The following is a 26783-nucleotide window of genomic DNA, read 5'->3' as shown; positions in this document are numbered from 1 at the left end:
TGTGTGTAGCACATCCTTAAGCATCTTCTGTAAGGCTGGATGAGTGTCAACAAATTCTTTCAACTTCTGTTTCTTATGGAAGGTCTTTATTTCATCTTCACTAATAAATGCAAGCTTTGTGAGGTGAAGTATTCTGGGTTGACAGTTTTTTTCTTTTAAGACTTGGACTATATCTCACACATTCCCTTCTAGCCTTTAGGGTTTCTGATGAGAAGTCAGCTGTGAGTCTAATTGGAGCCTCTCTGAAAGTAATCTGGTATTTCTCTTGTGCTCATTTTAGAATCTTTTCTTTATGTTTTACTATGGAAAGTTTGACTACAATATGTCATGGTGAGATCTTTTCTGGTCATGTCTGTTAGGAGTCCTGTGTGCTTCTTCTACTTGAACATCCATTTCTTTCTTCAAATTAGGGAAGTTTTCTGTAATTATTTCACTAAATAGGCTTTCTATTCCCTTCACTCCTTCTACTTCTTCAGGAACTCATAAGATCTGTATGTTGGGTCATTTGATATTATCTCATAGATCTTCAACACTGTTTTTTTTTTTAAAGATTTTATTGATTTATTTGAGAGGTAGACTTAGAGACAGAGGGAAAAGTCTTCCATCCACTGGTTTACTCCCCATTTGGCTGCAACAGCCAGAGCTGGGCCCATCGAAAGCCAAGAGCCAGGAGCTTCTTGCAGGTCTCCCACGCAGGTGCAGGGATCCAAGCACTTGTGCCATCTTCCATTGCTTTCCCAGGCCCTAGCAGAGAACTAATTGGAAGAGGAGCAGCTGGGACTAGAACTAGCGCTTATATGGGATACCGGTGCTGCAGGTGGAGGATTAATTTATTGTGCCACAGCACTGGCCCCTGCAACACTGTTTTTAAGTTTTCTATTTTCTTCTTCTTCTTTTTTTTTCTGACTCTAAGATTTCCATAGATTTGTCTTCTAGTTCAGATATTCTTCCTTCTGCCTCATCAAGTCTGCTGTTAAGACTTTCCACCACTTTTTTTTTTATTTGACCCATTGAATTCTTCATCTCTAATATTCCACTTTGATTTCTCTTTATAGTCTCAATTTCCTGGGAAAAATTTTCATTCATATCATGTATGGTTTTCTTTAGTTCATGAATTTGCTTCTGATTTTTTGAGTAACCCTATGATTTTTTCTAAATTCCACTTCTGGCATCTCCTCGGTCTCTTCCTCTTCACATTCTAATATTGCAATGTTGTGTTCCTCTGTGGGGATCATGGTTACTTCCTTATTCTTTCTTGAATTTCGGCTCTTATGTTTCAGCATTTGTGGAGTTGATTTTTTTTTTCTTCTGTTGGTTTTTATCTTTGGGGTTATGCTTCTTTGGCTTCATGCAATGTCTGCCCTTTCAGAGACTACCAGGAAGTGTGTAGAGGGTGTGTCCAGGGGACTCTGGTCAATGCTGTAGGTTAAGGTGAGTTTCTAGGGTAACACCCAAGTTGGATCCCAGCTAAGCCCTATGCCTTTTCACGTAGCCACAGAGGCCTCAAGGTCTCAGCACATAAGGCTCCCGGAGACACCTAGACCAGAGGGTGCTGCTGGTGTGGGAGTTCCTCGTCTCTCGTAGGTGCCCGCCACCTTCCCGCCGAGCTCTGAGGCAGTGGGGGCTGTGGACTGTTCCTTCCCCTTGTTGCCCTAGATCACACCCACACGCTAGAGCCACTGGCTTAATGCCTGCCCGCCTTTGCTGCCAGTGCTGCATTCAAGTGTCCTGACGCAGTGAGCTACAGGCTTCCCTAGTGGTAGTCCTGTTTTAAAATGGCACCCACCCTCTCTCAGCCAGCTCGCGCATTCTGTTTTGGAGATACTGGTTTGAATCAGCTGCCCCTCTCCACTTCCACTAGGACCACAGGCAACCACCAGCAACCACCAGCTCCCCAGGCTCCAGTCCAGACCCATGCCTTGCTCTCTGGCTCAGTACTCCCAAAGATTGGTGCAGACCAACTTCCTCCATCTCAAAATTTTGAGCTGTCGGTTCTGACTGTCTGTGACTCAAGTTCTCAGGTTTTCGGGGTTTGTGTTAGCACTCACCACACACATTCAAGCCGTTTCCCCTCCTACCGCGGGGCTTCCCAGGTGGTTTTCTCTCCACTTCTGAGCATGTACCTCCTACACTATTCTCTGCACTGTTTCTTCCTAGCCCTGTGAAGCGTGCTGCTCCCTAATCCACCATTTTTCCAAGTCCTCTCCTGATAGTTTTTAAAACGTGTATTTTACTAAATTGTATATGTGTTTTCGCTTTTATTTTAGCCTTTGCTTTTTGCTGTTGTAACAAATTAACACAAACTTGTATCTTAAAGCAATACATATTTACTATCTTGTAGTTGTAGAGGTCAGAAGTCTGAAATGGCTTCATTGGGCTGAAGCCCAGGTGTTAGTGGGTCTATTCCTCCTGGAAACTCTGGGAGGAATTCTTTTCCTCTCTTTGTTCAGCTTCTAGAAGGCCCCTGCATTTCTGGGCTAGTGGTCTCTTCCCCATCTTCAAAGCCAGCAGTATAGCATCTTTACATCTCTCCCCACCCTTACCCTGCCACTTCTGCCTCTTTTACTGGTGAGCTATGTAAGGACCATCTACTCTGTTCATCCCAGACCCTTAACCTAAATCACATCTGCAAAATGCTTTTTGCCATGTAAGGTTACATTCATGGAGGTAAGAATGTGGACATTATTGAAGAACCAATATCAGCCTACCATGTCTTCATGAGTATTTCACCTGTTCCTATAAAATGCATCTGGTTTTATATAATAAATAAGTATCTTAAATTGAAATGCATCTGATTTTATATAATAAATAAGTATCTTAAATTCAAATGCATCTGACTTTATATAATAAATAAGCAGGTATCTTAAATTGAAATGCATCTGATTTTATGTAATAAATAAGTAAGTATCTTAAATTGACGGCTTTGATAGGATGATGAGCACACTTAGGATGCAGTAGTCATCTGGGTGGGCTTCTGAGTGCCTGGTTTCCTAGCACCGTGGGACAGGGCCAAGGAAATGAGTGTGCATCAACTTTCTGCCCTTTTCATAGAGAGCATTCGGGAAGTGTTATTGTTACACTTTGGAACCATGCTTTGACTTCAGCATTGAAATTCTTGGTAGAGGGAACATTTATAAAAGTAATACAAGCGGGGCCGATGCTGTGGCATAGTGGGTAAAGCCGCCACCTGCAGTGCCGGCATCCCATATGGGCGCTGGTTCCAGCCCGAGCTGCTCTACTTCTGATCAGCCCTCTGCTGTGGCCTGGGAAAGCAGTACAGGATGGCCCAAGTCCTTGGGCCCCTGCACCCACGTGGGAGACTTGGAGGAAGCTCCTGGCTCCTGGCTTCAGATTGGTGCAGTTCTGGCAGTTGCAGATAATTGGGGAGTGAACCAGCAGATGGAAGACCTCTCTCTCTGGCTCTCCTTCTCTCTCTGTGTAGCTCTTTCAAATAAATAAATCTTTTAAAAAAAGTAATACAAGGTACTTTGAAAGTTTGTCTATAATTATCGGCTTTTACAGAAAGCCTACTTATTATTATTACTGGTAAAGGTATTTTATAAACTGTTGATTGAAATAAATATCAATTTAGATCAATGTTTCTGATATTTCCTATTAATTACTTTGGTTTAATTTTAAATCGCTAAGGTTGTTGTATTATTATTTCTAAATTCTAAATACTGCAACACTGATATACAATGCTGATATACACTGCTACATGTGAGTAACTGTACTGTGTTTTTTTGCTTTTTATTTAAGTGGCTGGATGGTAAAGAAATAGAACGTTCAGAAAGGATTCAGGCATTGCAGAACTATCCAGTAACTGAACAACAAATCAGAGAACAAGAACAAGCTTACTGCCTCAAACGAGCCAAAGAGAGAGAAGAGGCTCAGAAGAAACTTCAAGAGGAGCATGGAAATGTAGACAAGAGAAGTAATCCAGGCTTTGATGGACGATGGTACACCGACATCAATACCCCACTGTATGTAACTCATTAGCGCTGACTTTCCAGTTAACTCCTGGGAAAAACAGCAAACTAAGTTGCCTTCCTGAGGTCTTCAGGGTGTCATTTATTTTCCAGAAGATTGATTTGAAGAATAAAATATGATGTGAATTGGGAGGGCAGGCAGGATAGAAGCATCCCATTGTTTGCAATAATACTGTGAAATTTTCTTCCCTTAGAAAACAGTGCCTCTCCATACCAGTAACTCTAAATTGCATCTAAAATTATCCTCAGAGAAATCTCTATCAAAGACGCACAGGAAAGATGAATTAAAGAGGTTTATTTTGATTTATAAAGTGGGAATATTTTAGAAAAGCTACATACAGATCACAGGATTATAAATTGGATAATTCTAATTACATCATGAAAACATTCTGTTTTGTGAGTTAGATAATAAGTTTTTAATATGATTACTAACCCCTCCTTTTTTTTTAAACAAATCTGAATTTTCAGTTCTCATTTAAGTGAATTGCAACTATAGTCAACTGATTTGATTCCACGCTGTGACAGCTTTAAATACATAGATTACAGAATCTCATAAAATCAAAAAAATAATAATCATACACTATTTCAGGTACACATAAATGTTAAAATATGCAGCTATAGTTCTACCACCCAATTTTAATAAATAATGATTGTATGTTTGCTTTGAATATTTAAATTTTTTGAACTATTTTTCTATTTGAGAGGCAGAGAGCCAGAGAGAGTCAGAGGGAGAGACAGATATATAGAGAGACAGTGTCCATCTTGGTTACTCCCTACATGCCTGTGACAGCTGGAGATGGGCCAGGGCCAAAGTCAGGAGCCAGAAACTCAATCTGGTTTTCCCCAAGTGTGTGGCAGGAACTCCCTGAGCCATCACCTGCCTCCTGGAGTCTGTACTAGCAGAAAGGTAGAGTTAAGAGCCAGAGCTGGCTATTGAATCCTGGTACTTCGATAGGGCATGCAGGTGTTTTAGCCATTGGGCTAACTGTCCACCTCAGAATTGTTGAGTGTGCTAATGGAACTTGCTGAAAGTCCCCAGTGGAATTTTGGTTGAACTTGCCTCTAGTGTGTACATTCCCTGGGGGAAAGTTGACATCTTCCTGACAGTGACTCTCCTTGCTGGACTTGGGAATAGCTCTCTCTGTGTTTATTTATTTTTCTTCTGAGTCCTTCAACCAAGTTTGTAATTTTCCCTATAAATCCCTTGTACCATCTTTTATTAGATGTATTCCTAACATCTTCAAAAATATGAAAAATAGACATATAATTGCTTCTTGCTGATGCTTAAAGAAACACATGATTTCTGTGTACTGCTGTTGTATTAAGCAATTATACTGACTTTTTGAAAAAATTGCAATATTCTATATATTGTTTGTAAACTGCAACTTTAAAATCTTCCAATCCGCTTTATTTTCTTCATGGTGCCTACAAAAGCCTCCGATATAGGGGAAGAACGGCAGCAGTAAGAGTGGGCATCTATACCATGGTCCTGACTTTCAAAACAATGACCCCAATCCTCATCATTAAGTATTACGTTTGCCATGGGGTTTGGTAATGTTAAATAAGTTTCCTTCTATTCTCAGTTGATGCGCCTTTATATTAGATATTTATTAAATGCAGCCAGCGCCGCGGCTCACTAGGCTAATCCTCTGCCTGCAGCACTGGTACTCTGGGTTCTAGTCCCGGTTGGGGCGCCAGTTCTATCCTGGTTGTTCCTCTCTGTTGTGGCCCGGGAAAGCAGTGGAGGATGGCCCAGGTGTTTGGGCCCTGCACCCGCATGGGAGACCAGGAGGAAGCACCTGGCTCCTGGCTTTGGATCGGCACAGCGCACTGGCTGTATTGGCCATTTGTGGGGTGAACCAACTGAAGAAAGACCTTTCTCTCTGTCTCTCTCTCTCACTGTCCAACTACCTGTCAAAAAAAAAAAAAAGATATTCATTAAATGCTTTCCCTGGCTACATTGAGATAGTCATGATTTACTGTTAATGTGTAGAATCGTATCACTTGAATTTCTAATATTAAACCACCCTTGAATTTCCAGAATAGAATCACTTTGCTCATGATGTATTTGTTGATGCCTCGTTGCATTTATTTTGTGAATATTTTATTTATAACATTTCAACTTATGTTCATAAATGGGTTTACGCTGTAATATACTTTTCTTATTGTGCTTTTCCTATTTGTTGCAACAGGGCTATAATTATCACAAAAGCTGTATTGGAGATCATTTGCTATTCTTGATTCATAGAAGGTTACAAAAGTTTAAAATAATCTTTTTCTTATATTTTAGTAGAAGCTTACAGTTGGGTTTCTTCTGGGTGCCTACTTGCTTCCCCCACCATATGGCTGGTCCTGCAGCCATCTCCACTCTAATCCATCTAGCCTATAAGGACAGAAACCTAGACATTCTGGGAGGGAATCTCTGAAATGGTGAGTCTTTGACTCAGTGGGGAGGATTAGGGAGCTGTTGCCTCCGAGGGCTGCAGGAGAAACATGACAGAGCTCTGGAGCTTGCACGAGGGCAGCTGAGCCTCTCATCTCTGTACTAGAGAGCCTGCTTCCAGCCTGGAGAATCGGAAAGATGGGAAGTGGCCAGGAGCAGCTTAGAGCAAAAGGATCAAGAAAGAGGGTATTCCTGGAAGCAGCGTACACTGCAAGTGTTTCACATCGCAAGAATTTGTGGGTATCTGCAGGCCAAGTACAGACGGTAGATGGAGCTGGGCTTGAGCTTTCTTGAAGGAATGCAGCCAAAGAGAGTGTGGCAGCAGTGAGGGGTTGTAGGGCCGATTGTCAATGGCAGAATCTAAGGGGTTGTCACAAAATGGACAACCAGGAAGTTGACAACCCTTATGAGCAGCTGTGTACTTGGAGGGTTCCTATGTAGTATCTCCACAAACGACCAAGGCTCACAAGCAGAGGAAGTTGGTGTCTGGGCATTGGCCTCAGAGAAGGCGGCAATAACAGCAGTGGTCACAGAAGCGATGTCCACCTCTTTCTCCCCTTCTGTCCTCCCAGGCCCAGAATTCTGAAATCAGAAGGAACCCAAGGAGAGCCACGAGACACAGGACACAGGGGTGAGGGGTAGATGAGCGATGGGGGTAGTAGACGAGGTCCCTTTCCCTTTGTGTGGCCCAGTCTTGAACTGGACTAGGAGGGACAGGGGTCAGGAGAGTGAGGGAGTGGCTGAGTTTGGATATAACGCTGAAGCTTTATTTAAATCATCGATGTTTTAATACCTGAAGATGAGTGTTAGCTGAGATGAGACTGTCTTGAAAGTGACTATAGGTCTGTTGGATCTGCTCATGTGTAGGAAGACAGTTCCAAGAGAACAGGTTAAAGGAAGTGATTTAAGAGAAATGTTTTGTTCATAACCTAATGAACTCAGTTTGTTTCACCAATCAGCTACCTAAATTTACACACATTTTTCCTTTGAAGACTTATGTTATTTAGCTGATATTTCAACAGTTTTTCTTAAGTATTTTTGGTTTTTTAATCATCGTTATTAGATTGTAAAAGGTAAAAGTGAACCAAATAGTCACTTCTTAACTTCTTAGGGAAAAAAGTTACTTGAATGAGCATGGAACCAATTATTTCAGTATCAGTTAGCTAGAATAGGTAAGAACGTATACATCCTCTTTACCAGTTGTCTTTTCACTACCATAAAGAACTGTAGCTTTATGACAAAGCATTTATTTTCAGTAATTTGCATTGTTTTGTTTATTAAAATATCTAGCTGCATTTTGGGGGGGGGGGCAGGCAGAGTTAGACAGTGAGAGAGAGAGACAGAGAGAAAGGTCTTCCTTTTCCATTGGTTCACCCACCAAGTGGCTGCTACAGCCAGTGCGTTGCAGCCAGCATGCTGTGCCAATTCAAAGCCAGGAGCCAGGTGCCCCCAGTGTGTAAAGAATCTAAGCAGAATTTTGCTCTATGCTTTGTATGTAGTATTTAAACTGCATGTTCTAGTGTCTTTGTCCCATCCACTCAGAAACTATCTTACTGAAAGATCAACTAAATAAGACTTTTGTGTCACCTCTTTTGAGCAAAATCTAATGTTTACTGAGTAATTACTATTTGCTATGCTTGGTACTAAAAGGCTTAATGTAGTTTTTTTCATTCACTGTCATTTTCTTTTTTTTAAAAAATGATTTATTTATTTGAAAGGCAGATTTACAGAGAGGAGAGGTAAAGAGAGAGAAAGAGAGAGAGAGAGAGAGAGGTCTTTCATCTGCTGGTTCATTCCCCCAGATGGCCGCGACACCCAGGGCTGTGCCAATCCGAAGCCAGGAGCCAGGAGCTTCCCCAGGTCTCCCACATGAGTGCAGTGGCCCAAGCACTTGGACCATCTTCTGCTGCCTTCCCAGGCCATAGTAGAGAGCTGGATTGGAAGTGGAGCAGCCAGGTCTCAAACTGGCACCCATATGGGATGCCAGCACTGCAGGCAGCGGCTTTACCTGCTATGCCACAGCGCCGCCCTATCATTTTCTAATAGAATGTATATTCTAAGGGGAGATAGGTTATATTCAATATTTATTGTTTGAATGGTGTCACTTTCTCTCCATTAGATTAAAATCTCTTGATAGTAGTAATGTCATGGTATATCTTGACTAGGGTTGTTTGGGACCTGGCACTCAGAAGATGTATAATAAATACTTTTAGTCCCTATCAAGCAAATCGTGGATATCTCACATAATACCCATTTGATGGCACATAAAGATATCTTTAATTTTCTCATAGTTCACAAAATAGGAATAAGAGAAAGAATAGATAATCTTCATAAACTGCATAATCAGAAATTATCCATGAAAAATAAAGTAGGTGGAGGCCATTATGGGAGGCCTTGTGTATCCCACAAGAGACTTTCAGAGATGGAGAATCATGAAAGAACCTTGAGAATAGTATGATCAGATTTGTTTGGTGGGAGCAGAGTGGAAGGTGAATTACCAGGTCCAAGGTTGGAGGTGCAATGATTGGTAAGGCCTGGTGGTCTCCTTGTTGTCTGATCAGTAGAACCTCCCACAAAATATTGTAAAGTGCAAATTCCTAGGCCTTGCTGCAGATTTACTGAAGGAACTATGCTTTTTATAAACCTCACCCGCCACCGCGCCAGGCCTGCAAACCTCCTTGATGACAGAGGACAAGGTGCCTCCCTAGACTTGTGGCCGTACTTTTCTCCATCTTGACTCAGATAGACTTTGTGTGTTGTTTTTTTTTTTCAGAGACTTTTTTTTATTTTAAAGTGAAATATGACATAAGAAAAGTGATATTTTTCAGGGGAAGAATTAGGGATGAAACTCATAGAGTTATTATTGGTCATCCATGCTCTGTGTCTCTTTTTTCCTAGATCATCTTTAGAGAACAAAGACCACTTCCAAACACCAGCTATACAAGTAGAGGAGCATAACAACAAGAAATTACATGATGATGAAGAGGATCTGGAATTCTGGAATAAGCCCTGTTTGTTTACTCCTGAGTCTAGATTGGAAACTCTTAGACATGTGGAGAAACAACGGAAAGACCGAGAAAAATTAAGGTATTCCATCTTTTCCTGTCAATGAGAGAGGGTGAGGTAAGACTGTAATGGACCATATTTTCATGATTGCACATTATTTTATCTGTTATCTACATTAAACTATTGTTAGCTATCACATGGTTTTTGCTTCTCCATAAGTAGAACTTTTTGTTGAAGTGTATTGGCTAGCATTAATTAATATCAAGGTATCTTCTTTAGACCACCATAAAATGTGACATTTTAGGTAGGGTTTTGTTTGTTTATATGTCTTTAGCTTTTCAACTACTGTAAATATATTTAGTACAGGTATGACCTAGGTTAGAAATAGAAGTTATCATGGAACAAAGAAAAAGTCACTTTTGGGTTGAATGAGCTCCTTTGAGTCTTTTCTATTAATTTGCAAAATTAAGAATTAGAAGTCAATTTCATTAGGCATTTTGTTCTAACTCTGTTGGAAATTTAACAATACACTTTCATTTTTCAACTATTTTGATATAATTTGATGATTTCTTAAAAGCTAGAATGCTTAAGTTATTTTCACAGTAGCTTTTTCAAAGATAGTGTCTATGCCATTCTATTGCATGTTGGTGCTTAAGTCTGGGATATCACTTATGGAACACTTATAATTCATGAGTTTGATAATATAATCAATTAACTTCAAAATGCGACAGTCTGCCTGGCAGTGACATGGAGGAAACATAGTGTCTCTCTCTATGATTATCAACTAAAAGCAAGAAACCAAAAGAGTAGAAAGACTAATAAGAATCTCTGCTGCTTCCCTAAAATTTTCCACATTATCTAGCACGATAGGGAGGTGAAACAATGGAGAATCAAGTGCCATCTGAAAGATGTGTTTGTAAAATAAGGCGATTTGTAAGCTGAGAGCCACTCAATGCTTTGCAAAGAGCACTTTAATAACATCAGAAACTGCGTATTTGTGTCTTGACTGTCATTTACTGTCTGATGTTGGCAAGTACCTAGCTCCTCCTCATCTGTTTAACAGGGATCATCATACCTGCCTTACCTACCCAACTGTGTTGTTAAGAAAATCAGATAAGCCAAGAAATGTAGTGCTTTGCAGACTCCAGCGCACTTTGAAACGGAAATCCCACATCCACAGGCTATATACTATAATTTTAACATTTATTAGCATATCCATCCTTACATATACACACATGTATTTGTGTGTATATGTGTGTATGAGTATTTTATATTGTATTGAGCATGAAATAAGGAGAAATATGTTTTCTCTCTGACACCTAAAAAAAAATAAGGTTGAGTTGGACATAGGTGTAAATTACCCTGTTCAGTGTGCTATTGTCTGCCTAATCCAGTGGGTTTCTGAGGTATTTGGTTTTTTGATTGCATAATTATTTACATTAACTGGAAGAAAGCAATGACAAGAGAAATATTTCATCATACATTGCCCTTGTCTTCATTGAAAGTCGAGTGAAACCAGGTACTTCTGGATGCCCCTTAATAGTCCTGGGTCATCAAAATATTAACTTAATTGGGTCTTGGGGCCCAGTTCAAGGTGCAGAGCAAATGTGAGTGCTTCTTTTAAAACATAAGGTTAACTGACACAAAATCCACCTTACAAGAATGAGAGACATCCAAAGCAAAGAATTGCCTGCAGTTTCACAATCTAAATACACTTGTCCATCTGGTCTTCCAGTCCTTGTCCACATAGGGCTGTTTAAGTTGCATGCATTCCCAGTAATGTTTTAAATGGAACGCACACACCACACTTGCATTTCCCTGGCTCCCTTTCTTTGCATCCTATCCTGCCCTCAGTGTAATGAGAGTCAACAGGCTCGCGTGAACCCCACCACATCTTCCTCCACTCTCTGCAGTCACAGAAATCATCTCAGCACATACAGGACTTGCAGTCTTTTATTTAAAACAAGAGCAGGCTCATATTTTATACATTTTTCTCACTAAATACATCATCAACTAATCAATAGGTAAAGAGAAAACACATTTGTAATAGCTGCAAAATATTTCACAGCATGAATGTACCACAGTTGATCCACTCACTCCTCCACTGATGGACACTCCCAGTAGTTCCAGGATTTTGCCACGACAGAGAATGCTGTGAGAAGTTGCCTTTTATATAGATCCTTATGAACTAGAATTTTTATTTCTGTAGAATAGATTCCACTTCTATTTTAAAAAATTGTAATTTTAACTAAAGCAGAAGCTCTACACACAAATGGAGAATTGACAGTTATCTGGGTAAATCATGCATAAAATAGATTCATTTAAATATTCATGGATATTTCATGAAAAGGAGTTTTCCTCCCCCATTTAAATTATCTGGCAAATTGTCTTGGTCACATTTTTACTTTGCAGACATAGATACAACCATATTAAAAAAAAAAAAAAAAGAAAGAAAAAAACTGCCTTGACTTTGAGTTTCAAGCACAGAACTAAAGGAATGAGTTTCATAACAGTGAATTGTGGATATATTTACATATGTCTGCCTAATTTTTCTTAAACTGATTTTAAAATATTACCTGCTTTTGTCTTTTCTCCCCTCTGTCTTTCCTGCCACACCCTGCACCATTGCCCCTGGTTCCCACCCACCCCTGATCTTCAGTGGAAAAAAGAAGAACATGAAGCCGCCCAGGACTCTGATCACTGATGATGGGAAGGTCTTGAACGTAAATGAGCCAAAGTACGTAGGCCAAGTGGAGACCTGGACGCAGCATCGGTGGCAGTGGGCTTTACAATGATTTCAGAAAATGGGTCTACTCTGCAAAGATTATACCTGACCACTTTCAGCAAGTTTGCTGAGTCCAAATAATGTCATTTGTGCTTATTTAAAAGCAAAGCATCTATCATCGTTTCACATATATAATTTCATTGACATCCAGAGGATGGTTTAGGCACATGGAAATCTTAGTTCCCTGTGTATCCCACAAAGCTTTGGTCCATATACAATTTTATGCCTAAAAATTGCCACTGTGTTATTGTTGCACTTATAAATCTTTCGAACTCTTCCATGAAGAAGTTGGCTGAGAATACTGATATATCTCCTGCACATCTATGTTATACTCTGGAACACATCTACAAAGCATTTGAGATCTAGGGAAGAAGTTGATATAAATACAAGAGTAAAGTTGATGAGAGGAAAAGTATTCAATCTGGAAATTCTCAAATCTAATGATACCTGGTCTACCCTGTCTGTCTGAAAAATTAAAACTAGAAAGCATGCCAAAAAGGTCTTTTGTAGCCATGATACAGACCAAAAAGACTATGGGCTAAAACTCTTGACTTCATTTTATGACTCAAAACCTATTTAGTTTATTATTTTATTTGCTAACCCATTACCACGACAGTCACTGTCTCAAGTCTTTCCCAGGTATCATTTGTCTTCTCAGCAGTCTCAGGCCGTAGGCAATATTTTTTTTTGCCAAGCCCCAAACTTGAGCCTGGGAGAGGTGAAGTGACTTGCCCATGGTCATATAGCTAACAGGTGGTGTGTGTCTAGTTCTAGTGATTTCCATGTTCAGGTTTATAATCTCCCCTCGCCCCTACACACACCCTTCATCCAGCAGGCGGGAGAATCTCCATGTCCTCCACAAACCTTTAAACGGCAGACAGGAAGGCAGTGTGAGACACTAGGTGAAGCAGTGGGGATACAGCACTGCATAGGATAGGTTTCTACTCTGGTGGAGCTTAAAACTGTAGTGGTGAAATCATCTCTCTTCAGCCTGTGATGGCTCTCAAGGGAGACCCTTCAAGTGTCCCTGGTAAGACTACCACACTGACCATCTTACCTTCCCCTAGAGCCAGTTCACTTAGGGAGAGTCCATGGCAATCTCATTGTCCACCCCTCCCCCAATGCCCACCTAGTCCCACAATGCCTTGGGCTCTCTGACTTCCCCTCCCTGGTCATTGTCCTCCTTCAGAGTCTCATTCCCATATGACTTGAATCCAACTCACTCTCTGTCCTCTCCCTGATCCCCTACCCCTGCCACCGTGCCCCTGGAGCTTATGCTTTGTCAGCCAAACCTGAAACCTCAGCCTTTTCTCTCAATGCCACTTTGTCTTCTTTCATTGTCTGGAGCTGAGGATTCCACTGCTACTGCCGCTCACCACGCATAGACCACGGCAAGAGCTACTTTCAGGCCATCTTTCTCCTCTATCCCTTAAATCTCCAGCTCTGCTGAAACACGGGTCATCTGAATGTCCTCCCACCCTGATCTCCTTACTGCACTGTCTGCTTAGCCCTCAACCCTCTGCCCTCTCAGGTCACTGAAGGTCTTAGCCCTGACGTCAGTGTCTTTCTCGTCACCTCTCTGCCATCCTCGGTCTTCTGACCTCATCACCAACATAGACCATCCACCAAAAGTCCTGGTCTCCCAGTTTCTTGACCATCATTTTCTCCACCTCAGCTCAGCTATGTGATTGCATTTTCATTCCCAGTCTGGCCACCATCAGTATCTGCCACGCCTAGAATCTTCATCTCCAGCGTCTCGCCGAGCACCGTGTCCTGTGTCCCTGTGTCCCTGTGGAGCTCCCCACACTGCAGCAGTCGTGTGCCTTCACTGAGACCATCAGCTCACTCTGCTGTTTTGCTTCCCATCCCCAGCGCTCATGTTCCCAGCTCCTCGCACCTGCTTTGCTTTCCCGGTTCCCCACAGAAGTCAGTCCTTGGCAAACATCTAGAACTCTCTTTTCCTTCCCTCCTTCCCTCATCCTCACCTCGTGAAACCCCAACCCTGTTTACATCTAGCACATCGCTGGCTCCTGAGCTTGCCCTCATGCGTGGCTGGAGGAAGCCTTCGCCTCTGCTCACTGGTCATCCGTGAACCTTCAGGTCCCAAGTGGACTCAAGCAAACTCCTGGTGTTCTCTTGGGCAGTGCACTCTGCTGCTCTCACACCCTTCCTTCTCTCCTTACCGCAAGCACAACCTTACACTTCCGTAGTCTCTACCTTTTCTCTTATTTGAAAAAACAGAAGCAGCCAGAAGTGCCCTCTTCCTTCCTCATGAGCCTGGAGCGGTCCACATACCCCCTCTGTGCTGCTACCTTGGGTGACCGGCCTGTCGGAGGTCTGTCTCTGCTGCTCCCTGTCCCCAGACCCTCTTCCTCTCGAGGGCTTGGCTTCCACAGTTATCCTGCACTCAGCCACTCAGCTAGCTGTTTAACATCACGGTGCTGATATGAAATAATTAACACAAGCCCAGGCCTAAAACAGGACTCCTGGCCGCCATCCCCATGACAACTCCTCACCGGATGTTCTCCATCTCAGGGGCAAGCATTTTCCTGGTAGTGAAGACCAGAACCTTTTTTTTATCCTTTATTCTATCTCTCATTTCATCAGTCAACCTGATGAGCTCCTCATTCAGCATTACCAGAATCCAACTGCTTCCCATCAGCTCCATCACCACCACTTTTGGTACAAGCCGACACCAGCTGTTGCCTGACAAGGGTAGCAGCTTGTTAAGTGGTCTGCATGGTTCCTGTGTTGGCCTCCTGCAACCTGTTGTTCTCAACTGCATCAAGAAGAAAGGAGGAAAAGATAACCACTCTTCTCTTAAGGACAATTTCTGGATCCTGCCCTAAGAGAATTTCCCTCATAGAACTAAATCGCCCAACTTCACCTAGGTGCAAGGGAGCCTGGGAGATACTTTATTTTATGCTACATGGCCACATGCCTAGTTAAAACCAGGAGGAGCAGAGGCTGGGAAATGACTCACTTACTCTGAAGCCTCTCAAAATTTCCTTCCATGTGATGCACGCAGGGAGAGTTCAAGTTGTCTGGCTGGGGAATTGGAGAACAGGCAAAGAAGGCCCGACAAGGCTCTGAGATGGAGTAAAGAAGGCTTGGGCCATTTGAGACGCTGAAGGTGGCCCTCATGACTGGGTTGTTGGGAGCGGTGGGAGAGTGTGTGCTGCGATAGGACCTACCTCTGACCACCAGCTCTGTAGCCAACTCTGCGTTTTCCAAATAAGTTAGCTCACGTTGTTTAATATTGTTGGGACACACACGCACACACACACACACACACACACACGTAATAGAGTAACATCATGCATGCCATAGTCAAAATTGACCAAGTAATTCTGAACAGTATGTTGACAGTATGGAAACTATACCTAGGACCCAGCTTCAGGGTGAGCTTTAAAATCCTCTCGTCCAGGCCTATAGGTCCTCTCACGCAGCTATGCCAGCCTCTCCGAACCTCTGTTCATTTGTAAGTACATAGTAATCATTGGCATGGCTCAGCCTTTCCATCCAGCACACTAGAAAGCTCCAGCAAGGAAAGAGAAGAAAGACAACAAGGAAAAAAGGAAGACAGAACTCCTTACAACTTAAGCAGTATAAAAGTATGGAAAAGAGCAAGCAACTGCAGCATTTAGTTCTCCATAAATAATTAGTGTTTGAGTTTGCTCCTAGCAAAATGGAGAAGAAAGCTTTAGCCACCAGATGTCTCTATCTCCGCACCAAAGTTAGTTCTTTGTGTCTTAAGAGTCTTACGTTTAAACAATGTAAACATAAATAATTTATTGATAAAGAGCAGGTTGTTGTTCAAGTCTTAAAATTAACATAGACATTTTATTATCTAACTACCAAAATAAGCTTGTCATTGAAGATTATTATATATGGTTATTTTCAAATTTACTTTGGGTTCTGTGACTGGGGAACCTATGCAGTATTCTAAAGATACTATCTCCCCCCTTCCCCCCCATGTATCACTCTTAGACTTGATTTCTCTTTGAAAGATGACGAAAAACATCACCTGATCATCCTGGACCTCACTGTCTATAGGTAAAGACATTTCATTATGTATTTACTTAACTCACATATCTGTCCGTTTTCATCCTCAGCAGCCGTCTTCTAAGTTCTGAAACCTTTTGAAGGGGAGCTTGATTGGACATGTGATTAGATGAAGACTAATTTTAAGACAGAGGATTTTTAATTGTCAGAGCATGAGGATAAAGGGAAGAAGCCCACAATTCCATGGCTGTGGACTCTGGAATTTCTAAGGCTGTTTAAGTAATCCTCAGGGCTTTCCAGTTTCTGATGCTGACACTGCTGGAACCCCCTCTGCTCTTCTTCCTGACGCGTCGCTTTGATTTTCCTCGTATTTTCCAGAAGACTTTGATAACACAGCGAGCTCTGGCAGTCAGCCGGGGCACCTCCAGCAGCCCCTTGCTTCCCCTGCCTCCCTCCTAGAACATGACTCCTGTCTCCCCCAACTCCATGCCAGGGGCAGGTGCTCACACCTCAGCACCACATCACAGTAAAGCCGGCCCCTCCCACCCCACCCTCCGCTCTGCAGCTTCGGCACTCCCACCCCCAGCCTGTGTCACCTTCTCCCCTTCCTTGGGGAAGTCACTGGAAGCCACTCAGCTCACTCTGCCTCATTGCTGGCTCCCTGTCCTGACCTCCAGCTGCCAATCTCAGGGGCCTCTCACGCATGCTGCCCTCTCTGCCTGTGTCGCTGTGGCCCTCCGTATCCTCATGGATGCATGCCTTGTGCCCCTCTCAGGGAAGCCTCTCTGTCTTGCTATGGAGCCTAACACCGCAGCATGCCTGCCGACAAAGCCTTCGTTGATTGCTCTTAACATGTATGGTCCAGGCATGAGCTTTACTTCGTGTGTTCTTCCCTCCCAGTGTCTCTAGGACCTGAAACAGTGCCTGGCACCTGTTAGGAACTCAGTGATTACAGGCATGAATGAATGAATGAATGAATGCTGATGAATGGAGTCAGTGGACCCTGGTATGCCTGAATTATAATAAAGATCTTTCTCTGGTCCTGGATTTTACATTCTCTAGTGCATTGCTCAGTAATGCAGGGAAGTAGGCAGGATTGTCATCCTGGGTTTACCCACCAGGGAGTACATTCACAGGGCACCTCTCATCAAAGCAAACAGGAAATGGAGAAGCCAGGGGATAAGCCCCCAGGCCTTCATCCACATTTGCTCTCTGAATTGTAATAAAATAACACGTAACTTTAAAACGCACTCTTTCAACCATTTTGTGGTGTGTAACCCAGTGGTGTTTAATAAGTGCACAGTGTTGTATCCCCATTATCGCTGCTTGTTTCTCCCTCCCTGAGGCAGGCTAGCCTAACCTGCTGTGCCTCTGTACCTGTTTGCCTATTCCGGATAGTACCTGTAAGTAGCTGCTGCCCTTCTGTATGTCTGTAAAACTCCTCCCTCGTTCTGTCACGTGTAGGAATTTCTTTCCATGGCTGAACCTTATTCCGTAGTATGGATATACCACGTAGTTCTTATCCACTCACTGCCTGGTTTTGGCTCTGGGGAAGGGAAGTCTAGCTCTTAGTCTGGTCCCTGCTCCCCAGTGAGCTGTCTCTCCTGTGCCTCACGGCAGCTCTCTGCCTGTCTGCTTGCCTGATCACCTTCCTTCAAAGAATCAGCAGCTCTTCTCCAGCCGACTTGATGTCTTCTGTCCCTGAAACTCTCCAGTAGGCTATTTCTGTTGTTTTTCAATTAAACACCCACTGTTCCATCTTTTTAAGTCCTTTCCATTTCCAGGCCTTATTTCCGGAGTTCAATGAATGTGTAATCCTTTCTCTTTTAGCTCCATTGCCTGCTTCCTGTTCAGTCCTCAAATGGAAACTTTGCTCATCCCGTGTGTGTGAACTTTAATGGTGGTTATGTTTCCCCCGACTCTGTCGTAAAACCCTTCCATTGCCACAATTCTGCCTCAGTGAACTGCACTGAAATTCCTTGTTGGCTGTATTTGCACCCAGGAGTATACACGAAGATTAAGCTCATTAGTTCATGTATACTTCCCGGCTTTATCCAACGGATGCCTACAGGATGCCTATCCTGTGCCAGGCACGGGGAGACAATCGCCGGTGTATTCTCAGTTCAGTCTCTGCTCTCCTGCAGCGTTGTCCCAGCGACAGCTGTTGGAGGCAGACATTAGTCAGGCATCTTAATGACTAATTCCATTGGAAAAGGGTGCTGTAGAGGAAAGAGGCAGTGTGCAGGGATGGAGAAGAACGGTATGCAGTGGGGTATACTAGGTTCAGGGCAAGTTGACGATCTGAGCCATGCAACTCGAAGGATGAGAAGGAGCTTGTTCGACAAAGAGCTGGCAGGAAAAGCCGTCTGGCGGAGGAAGGGCTTGCCAGGTCGGCACAGATGAGTGTGTTAGGGGCTGAAATCCAGTGAAGAGCAGATAGCCATGTAAGCGGTAGATATTACGCATAAAGTTGTGGGAAATGGTATCTCTACTTTCACTGTTATATACACTTCATGAAATAACATAATAGTTTATTAACACTGTATAATCATGTACTATGAACTGTCCTCCATAGCAATCTCACGAAGCAGGCACGACTAGTATTCCCACTTTGCAGATGACAAAGCAAAGGTTTAGGAAGTTGAGGCATGCAGGGCAGGGTGTTAGAGCAAGAAGGGGTGGACGCAGCTCCTCACAAGTGTGTGCAGCTCCGAAGCCTGTGCCTGCAGCCAGTGTGTTAGCTTCCCTGCCCTCGTGTTTGCAAGTAGTGACTCATCACTGCATTTCCCAATGAGCGCACTCAGTCTTTTGTAACTGTTTGACTCAACCTGATTATTTATATTTATATGTATATATTTATTCATTCTTTAGTGAGTGCTGGGGAGTCCACATCTCCCGTTTGCTCACAAGTCAAGGAGAAAAGCTGTCACTCGATCGTGGGGTCACAGGCGTCCATGGAAGGCTTTGCTGGATCAGCAGGCTGTGCTCCTCTTCCAGGAGAGATGCTATCAGGGCAGCTGCAGAACAGCCTCCCAGGAAGCAGGAGCTGCGGGCTCAGGCCCCAAGCGTGCTGGGCTCAGCATTCCTGGCTCTGAGACTTCCAGGGCCTTAAAATAAAATACTCATGAAAAAACATAGCGAGCTATTTTTTGGAAACCTCTGGTGCTTCAGACCTCAGATATTTTTGGTTTGGGGCAATCAATGCCAAGTGTACTTGTGGGTCTGAAACTGAAGTTGCTGATGTGTTGAATTTCCTTTAGTCTGGGGATTAATTTAAGACGAGGTTTGTAAGACCTGTTTAGCATGGAAAAATTAAGCTGTGTTTAAAATGTTCCTGTAAGTGTGAATTTGTGTTTGCACTTGTTTAAAATAAACGGCTTTGAAGCTTACAGGATTTGATATGTTTCATTTTAAAGATACATGGATACCTCATTAATTGACGTTGATGTGCAGCCAACTTACGTGCGAGTGATGGTCAAAGGGAAGGTATGTCTGACCCCGTTGACTATCAGTTTCCAAAGCTAAGATTTGAACTGAGCTGTGTTGCCCTAATTTTTAAATATGATTCCAATAGAGAAAGAGAAGAAACCTGATCCGAATGCTGTTTTAGGCACTTGATTTTAGACCATGGGAATGGTGTAAAATAGAAATGGCTGCTGGCCTTGTGTAGCTTGAGACAGCGAGTTTGTAATCCTGTGTTTATTTTATTTTATTTTTTTATTTTTGGCAGGCAGAGTTAGACAGAGAGAGACAGAGAGAAAGGTCTTCCATTTCTGTTGGTTCACCCCCCAAATGACTGCTACGGCAGGCACACCGCGCCAATCTGAAGCCAGGAGCCAGGTGCCTCCTCCTGGTCTCCCATGCGAGTGCAGGGCCCAAGCACTTGGGCCATCCTCCACTGCCCTCCCAGGCCATAGCAGAGAGCTGGACTGGCAGAGGAGCAACCAGGACAGAATCCGGCACCCCAACCAGGACTAGAACCCAGGCTGCTGGCGCCGCAGGCGGAGCCTGTGTTTATTGTACTGCACCATTCTACCAAGCTGGTAGCACAGTGATCAGACAAGGGTACTTCAGAAAGTTTGCAGGAAAAACAATGGAATTAAAAGATGCTTCTTTGGATGCAAAATGTTTTGAAATCATATTTTCCTTTTTTAAAGATTTATTTATTTGTTTGAAAGACAGTGTTACAGAGTTACAGAGAGGTAGAGACAGAGAGAGAGAGAGAAGAGAGAGAGGTCTTCCACCGCTAGTTCACTCCCCAGATGGCCGCAATGGCCAGAGCTGTGCCAATCAGAAGCTAGGAGCCAGGAGCTTCTTCCAGGTCTCCCCTGAGGGTGCAGGGGCCCAAGGACTTGGGCCATCTTCTACTGCTTTCCCAGGTAGAGAGTTGGATAGGAAGTGGAGTAGCTGGGACTTTAAATGGCACCCATATGGGATGCCAGCACTGCAGTGGTGGCTTTACCCGCTGTGCCACAGCACTGGCCCTGAAATCTATATTTTTCATAATGTACAAGCCCATGAGCTCTTTGAAGACCCCTTGTGTGCATAAATTTCATTTTTTGCACCAAAATAAGCATATCTTTTTAATTCCATTGTCCGTCAGCTTTTTGAAGCACCCTTGTATGTATAACAGCTTATGTATGAGATTAAATTGCACACCTATTCTATCAGTGTTTCATTCATAGCAAATATATACAGTTTTTGAAACAATATGTTTTTCTGATTCTGAGCATTTATATGGGTGAACATTAAGCCTTTAAAATGGAAATTTGTTGATGTTTTATGACAAGAAGCCATAAACAGTCCCACGAGTGTTCTGCTATTTGTGATTAATGACTGTTTTTTAGATTATTCATTAACATAGGTAAAATAGTTCATGCATATCAGGCAAGGCTCACATGCAATTTTTTTACTAATAAGTCTAAGTGCATGTCTTAATTGAATACGAAGCTTGAATTGGTAATTAGACCATCTCTTGCAGTAATCCGCTCTTCGATGTGTCCCTACTCTTCTGATGCTGCCTGCTTATTTTCAGCCATTTCAGCTTGTCCTTCCTGCAGAAGTCAGACCTGACAGCAGCTCTGCCAAGAGATCCCAGACCACCGGGCACCTGGTGGTCTGCATGCCCAAGGTAGGCAGCGTCACCTCAGCATTCGTCGGTTCCTGGAGGAAATTGACCAGTCAGGGCTAGTGATGACTTCTGATTGAATCTGTTGGTTGAGAGGACCAGAAAACCTCCTCACAGCAGCTGAGGTAGGAGAACAGAGATCTGGGAGGAGAAAAGAACTGAGACTGGGCTGCGGTTCAGGCTTGTGAGGGCTCGTTCTTCCATTGCTTCCCTAGCAGTTCTTGTCCCTGCAGGCCAGAGTCTGGACGGCAGCTGGATGGATGAATCGCGTGGTTCTTGCAAGTGAAGCAGGTGCCACTGAACACGTCCTTTATGTGGTGACTGGTACTTTCCTTGCTAATAACTTCGAGAGGAGATGAAGCATGCCCAAGATCTCTGAAAAGATGGGGTTGGACTTCCAAACTAGTACTTTCTAGGGCTCTGTTTTCTAATACCACTTTTAAGAAAGAGAAAGCATGTAAAATTCATAGCATGGTTTGCATACAATGAATTTTGCTAGTATTATTTTCATGATGTGGACCAAACTGAAATTCTTTTTTTCCTCTTCTTATTAGGGGTGGTAAATGTGTATTTTTGATATGGCATGGGGCAGATTCGATTCTGTTTGATTCGGCAAGCATTTGTTGACTGCCTACATGGATACCAGTCTAGGAAGGGAGACAAGAATGTAAACAAGTGATTTTCCATAGTCTAAGATAAACAATCATGGCATCATTGCTAGAAATAGTAGAGTTCCTGACGCTTAGCTTCATGAGGAGGAAATGTGAGAACATGATTTTGAAGGGTGAGTGAGGTTTGATACATGGAGAAGAAGAAGATCATATGGCAAGGAGGCCACGGGTGTGAGGCACAGTCTGAATGGAAATGGTTCTGTGTGGCTGTGGCATATGGCAAATGTGAGAAAGTGGAGAAAGCTGGAGGGTATAGAGGAGAAAATTCATGGAGGATCTCAGACAAACATCACTTGATGCAGTTGGTATTGGGGATGTGATGGGAGAATGGGAGAGGCTGCTACTGGATAAATCAAGGGGGAAAATGACAGAGGTATGAACTATAATTGTATTTTTTAAATATGAAGTTTATATTTTGTTTTTATTTATTTTAAAGGCAGAATGGGAGAGAGGGAGAGAAGGGGAGAGAGAAGTGAGAGAGAGACACACAGAGAGAAAGAAATAGAAAAATCTTCCATCTGCTGGTCTACTCCACAAATGCCTATAACAGCCATCCAGTTCTTCCACAAGATTGGCAGGGACAGAGGTTCTTGAACCATCATCTGCCACCTCCCAGTTGCATTAATAGGAAGCTGTATCTGAAGGGGGATCCCAGGCACTCTGATACGGGCTGTGGGTGTCCCAAGCAGCAGCTTAACCTGTGGTACCACAGTGCCTGCCTCTCATTCTTCTGTATTTATTGAGTGACTATTGAAGCCTTATACTCTTCCAGGTGCTGAATGAACTAAAGTCTCTGTTTTCCCTTCAGAGAAGGGAAGACAGACCGTGTACAATTAAACAGACAAATTTGTTTCAGGTAGAGATGAGCACTAGGCTGAAAATAAGGCTGGTGCTAGGAGTGGAGGGATATTGAGGGATCAGGAAACAGTCCTGTGAAAAGATGACATTTCAACTGAGACCTGGCTGATGTGAAGCTGCAGATGTATAAAGGTGAGGTGCATGCAGAAAGAGCATGCTGTGTGCAAGGGACTGGTGGTGGGAATGCGGCCACTGCTCCCAGAACACTACAGTGAACACAGCCAGGCTATCAGGAATGTGATGCATGAGGAGAGGAGAAAAACATGGCAGAAACGCAGGCAGAATCAGCCTTGTACACAGTCTTCTGGGCTACAGCAATATTATTATTATTATTATTATTATTATTATTATTATTCCACGAGCAATAGGAAGTCATTGGTGAGTTTTAAGCAGGGATTAAAATGACCTGATTTGTGTTTTTAAAATGTTACTCTGCCTTCTCCATGGACTCTGAATCAAAGGGTGGAAAGGAGCGCTGAGGGGAAATTAGTGAGAAGGTTGCATGAGGTCATCCAGCGGGGAGACCACAGCCAAGGTGGGGAAGGCAGTGAAACGTAATTGAATTGAGGATGCATTTTGATGCTGGTACCGGCAAGATATCGATTGTGAAGTAAATCAAAGATGCTTCCTAATATTTGGCTTTAACGAATAGTTAGATGCTGGTGTCATTTTCCGAAAGGGGGAAGACTTTAGGAGGAGCAGATTAGGGGAAGCAAATTATGGTTTCATTTGACCATTTTGAATTATAGATGTTCTGAACCATCTAGTTGACATCACAGGCATGCATTTGCATATAAAAGCCTTGAGCTCAGAGGAGACAATGAGCCAGCACTATGAAAGTAGAAGCAATAAGCATACACATGGTGGTTACAGACATAGGAGTTTGGATGGAAAAGAGACGAGGGCCCAGGCTGGAGCGGTGGGCATTCTGTCACTTTGTGGTTGAGCAGAGGAGTCTGGTCAGGAAACTATGCATGAACAGCCAATGAGTTAAGGAGGAAACCAGAAGCAGAAGCATGTGGTATCAGGGAAGGGTTTCAAGAAGAAAGGAAGAGGTCGGGTATGATGAGGACACACATGATCATTGGACTTAACAAAGCGGAGGCCATCAGTGGTCTGGATGAAAGCTGTCTTAGGGAGACTGTGACAATGGAAACTGTCAGAAAGGGTAGATGAGAGAAAATTAGCCATTTGAGGAGGAAACGAGCATTCAGACAACTTGTTCTGAGAATTTCTTCTCTGAATGGGAACAGAGAAACAGACCAGTGTTTGGAGGTGGTTGAAGAATCAAGTGAGATGAAATAGTTGACAACAGAGATGATATAGTTGGAAAAACACTAAAGAAATAGAATTGGAGATTCATTGAATGTAGAGAGGAAAACTGAAGGTGAAAATATGGATTGCATCTCCTTGGTGAGTTAAATTTAGTGTCTATGGCTTCTAAAGCCTGGAAGTGTTGCATGTGCTGGAGTATCTGGTTCCCCACAATGGGATAGTTTAGCTGGGGATGTTTCCAGTTTAAGCTGCAAAGACTCCAAATACATGTGGCTGTAACCGTTAGCATTTCTCACCTTGTAACAAGAACAGAAGGTAGAGGAAGCCAGGCAGATAGGCTCAGGGTCTGTCTTACATGTCACTTTTGTCCTCAGACTGGCTTCCGTCCATGAGATGAACGCCAGGCAGCGTGCTTTTTTGTTCTTGCCTTGCATGAGACCAAAAAGTGAAACAGAGAAGGAGAGGAGGGAGGATAAGAGTTCCTCTGGATTGATTAGAACAGTCTAGCCGAAGAGTCCATCCAGGCTTGACTAGCTTACTCCTGCACAATTGAACCAATCTTTGGCCAAGGGGATGGTGATTGGCTTCTATTTCCCATGAGCTTGGGGGTGAGGTCAGTCTTGCCCAGGTTGCTCTGACTTCAAAGGGGAAGAGTAGATAAACCAGTCAAGTGGGGCTCTGCTGGTGAGGAAGAAAAGCAGACTGGAAGGAGTGCTTGGTACAAAGGATATAAACTATGTTAACCAGTGTGGTTTCTATAACGACTTAGTAATTGTTTTCCTGTAGCCAATTTTCCAACAGATTGATTATAAGTAATCAATTATATAGTTTTATTCTGGGGCAATAAGAGAGCAAATACAATTTTCTATCAAGTAATGAAATAACAAACATTAACTGTAAGAATTGCATTATATTTGGTGACTACAACAAATTAACAGAATGCTCCAAATTAACTAGAATATCCCATAGGGAACTCTAAGAAGTAACTTAATTACACCAGGACTTGGAAACAGACTTTTTGTATGGTACTGTGATCACCAGCTTTTTTGTTTGTTTTTTGAAAAGCCAGAGAGTAAAGGGGAACTCTGCTATTTCTTAGAGAGAAATCAAGACATGATTCCTATACTCTAACAGGGTGCCAGGCACTTGCTGAGAAACCCCTGTTGTCACCACTCACAACACTTTTAAACAAATACAGCATCCTGTTTCCATTTCATCCTTTTGTTTTTCTATGTCTGCATTTTTTCACATTTAATGTAAAGACACACAAAAACTTCTAAATGGCTTATTAGGGAAAAAGCATTTTAAAAGTACAAGGTTAAAGATAAGATCCTGCATATCGAGGGACTAGGAATGGTTCTATTACTTCCTCAGCATAACCTGAGTAAGCATTTTTCTTCTGATTCTGTACAAAAGTTCATGGGAAACGGAGCTGAAAGATGAGTTCATTCAGGTGCAAAACTTGGAAAACGCGGGGCTGTCAGAGAGCTCATGGAAAGTGTGCGTCATGAAAAAAACTGCATTTAAGAGCTGCACCACAGCAAACTGATCTTTTAGTTCTATTTTCCACAAACCTTTTGAAATACACTCTTATTTTCTAAGAGTTTAGACAACCTTATTAATTTTTTTTTGACAGTCAGAGTTAGACAGTGAGAGAGAGAGAGAGAAAGGTCTTCCTTTCCGTTGGTTCACCTCCCGAATGGCTGCTACAGCCGGCGCTGTGCTGATCTGAAGCCAGGAGCCAGGTGCTTCCTCCTGGTCTCCCATGTGGGTGCAGGGCCCAAGCAGCTGGGTCATCTTCCACTGCCAACCCGGGCCACAGCAGAGAGCTGGACTGGAAGAGGAGCAACCGGGACAGAATCTGGCGCCCCAACCAGAACTAGAACCCAGGGTACTGGCGCCACAGGTGGAGGATTAGCCTAGTGAGCCATGGTGCCGGGCACACAACCCTATGAATGTTACCTTAATGTATGTGTTATGCTAGAGGCATCTTCTAGCATCATTTATCTCAAAAGAAATGTATTTTGTTAGCAAAAGCAGGCTTTGCAGAATAATTTCTTGCCCAACATCAGTTGTTTTTCATTTATCAGAGTTATTTGCGTGGACTCTCAAGCTCTTCCTTAAAAATCGTCAAAAATTCACTGGAGTAGGGCAGTTCAGTTCACTGTGCTGTTCTGGAAGCCCAGACTTAATTCACTGTGGAACCGTGTGACTCTGGCCTGCATTAGAACCACAGAGGGATCTGGAAGCGGGTTGTGAGAGTCACCCTAAGCGTTCATTGACAGCTGAGCTGATAAAGAAACAGTGGTGCACATGTGAGTATATACACTGGAATATTACTCAGCTCTGAAAAGAAAGGGATCTTGCCATTTGCTATAATAAGAATGGGCCTGCAGGACATTATGCTAAGGGAAATATTATAAAAGTTGAAATGTACACAGAGAGAAAACAGAACACTAGTGATCAGGAACAAGGGATGGGTGGGCTGGAGAGAAAATGGAGGTCAGAGGATGGGGCTGTAGGTCAGCTGGGGCTGCAGTTCAGAGGATGCGAAGTAGCAGATGCATAGGATGAACAAGTCTCGCGACCTGCTGTACACACTAAGGACTGTATGTGCTAAAAT

General features: G+C 43.0%; 1 protein-coding gene across 10 annotated transcripts in view; it reads left to right on the top strand.

Annotated features, from left to right (window-relative positions):
* Positions 1-26783, top strand: part of DNAAF11 (dynein axonemal assembly factor 11) — a 115673-nt gene that overhangs the window by 57162 nt on the left and 31728 nt on the right. For 7 of the 10 annotated variants that reach the window (XM_051844035.1, XM_051844037.1, XM_051844041.2 and 4 more), the window contains 6 exons: positions 3760-3983; positions 9331-9519; positions 12098-12175; positions 16214-16279; positions 19645-19714; positions 21264-21359. In XM_051844035.1, the coding sequence (XP_051699995.1) occupies positions 3760-3983; positions 9331-9519; positions 12098-12175; positions 16214-16279; positions 19645-19714; positions 21264-21359 (723 nt within the window). Of the gene's footprint in view, positions 1-3759; positions 3984-9330; positions 9520-12097; positions 12176-16213; positions 16280-19644; positions 19715-21263; positions 21360-26250; positions 26476-26783 lie in introns of all 10 variants that reach the window. The other 3 variants (XR_011389344.1, XR_011389343.1, XM_051844036.2) reach the window with 2 other exon arrangements.

The sequence above is a fragment of the Oryctolagus cuniculus genome, chromosome 6 (genome assembly GCF_964237555.1).
Source record: "Oryctolagus cuniculus chromosome 6, mOryCun1.1, whole genome shotgun sequence".
In the NCBI taxonomy this organism is placed as follows: domain Eukaryota; kingdom Metazoa; phylum Chordata; class Mammalia; order Lagomorpha; family Leporidae; genus Oryctolagus; species Oryctolagus cuniculus.
This window is presented reverse-complemented; position numbering and strand designations above follow the sequence as displayed.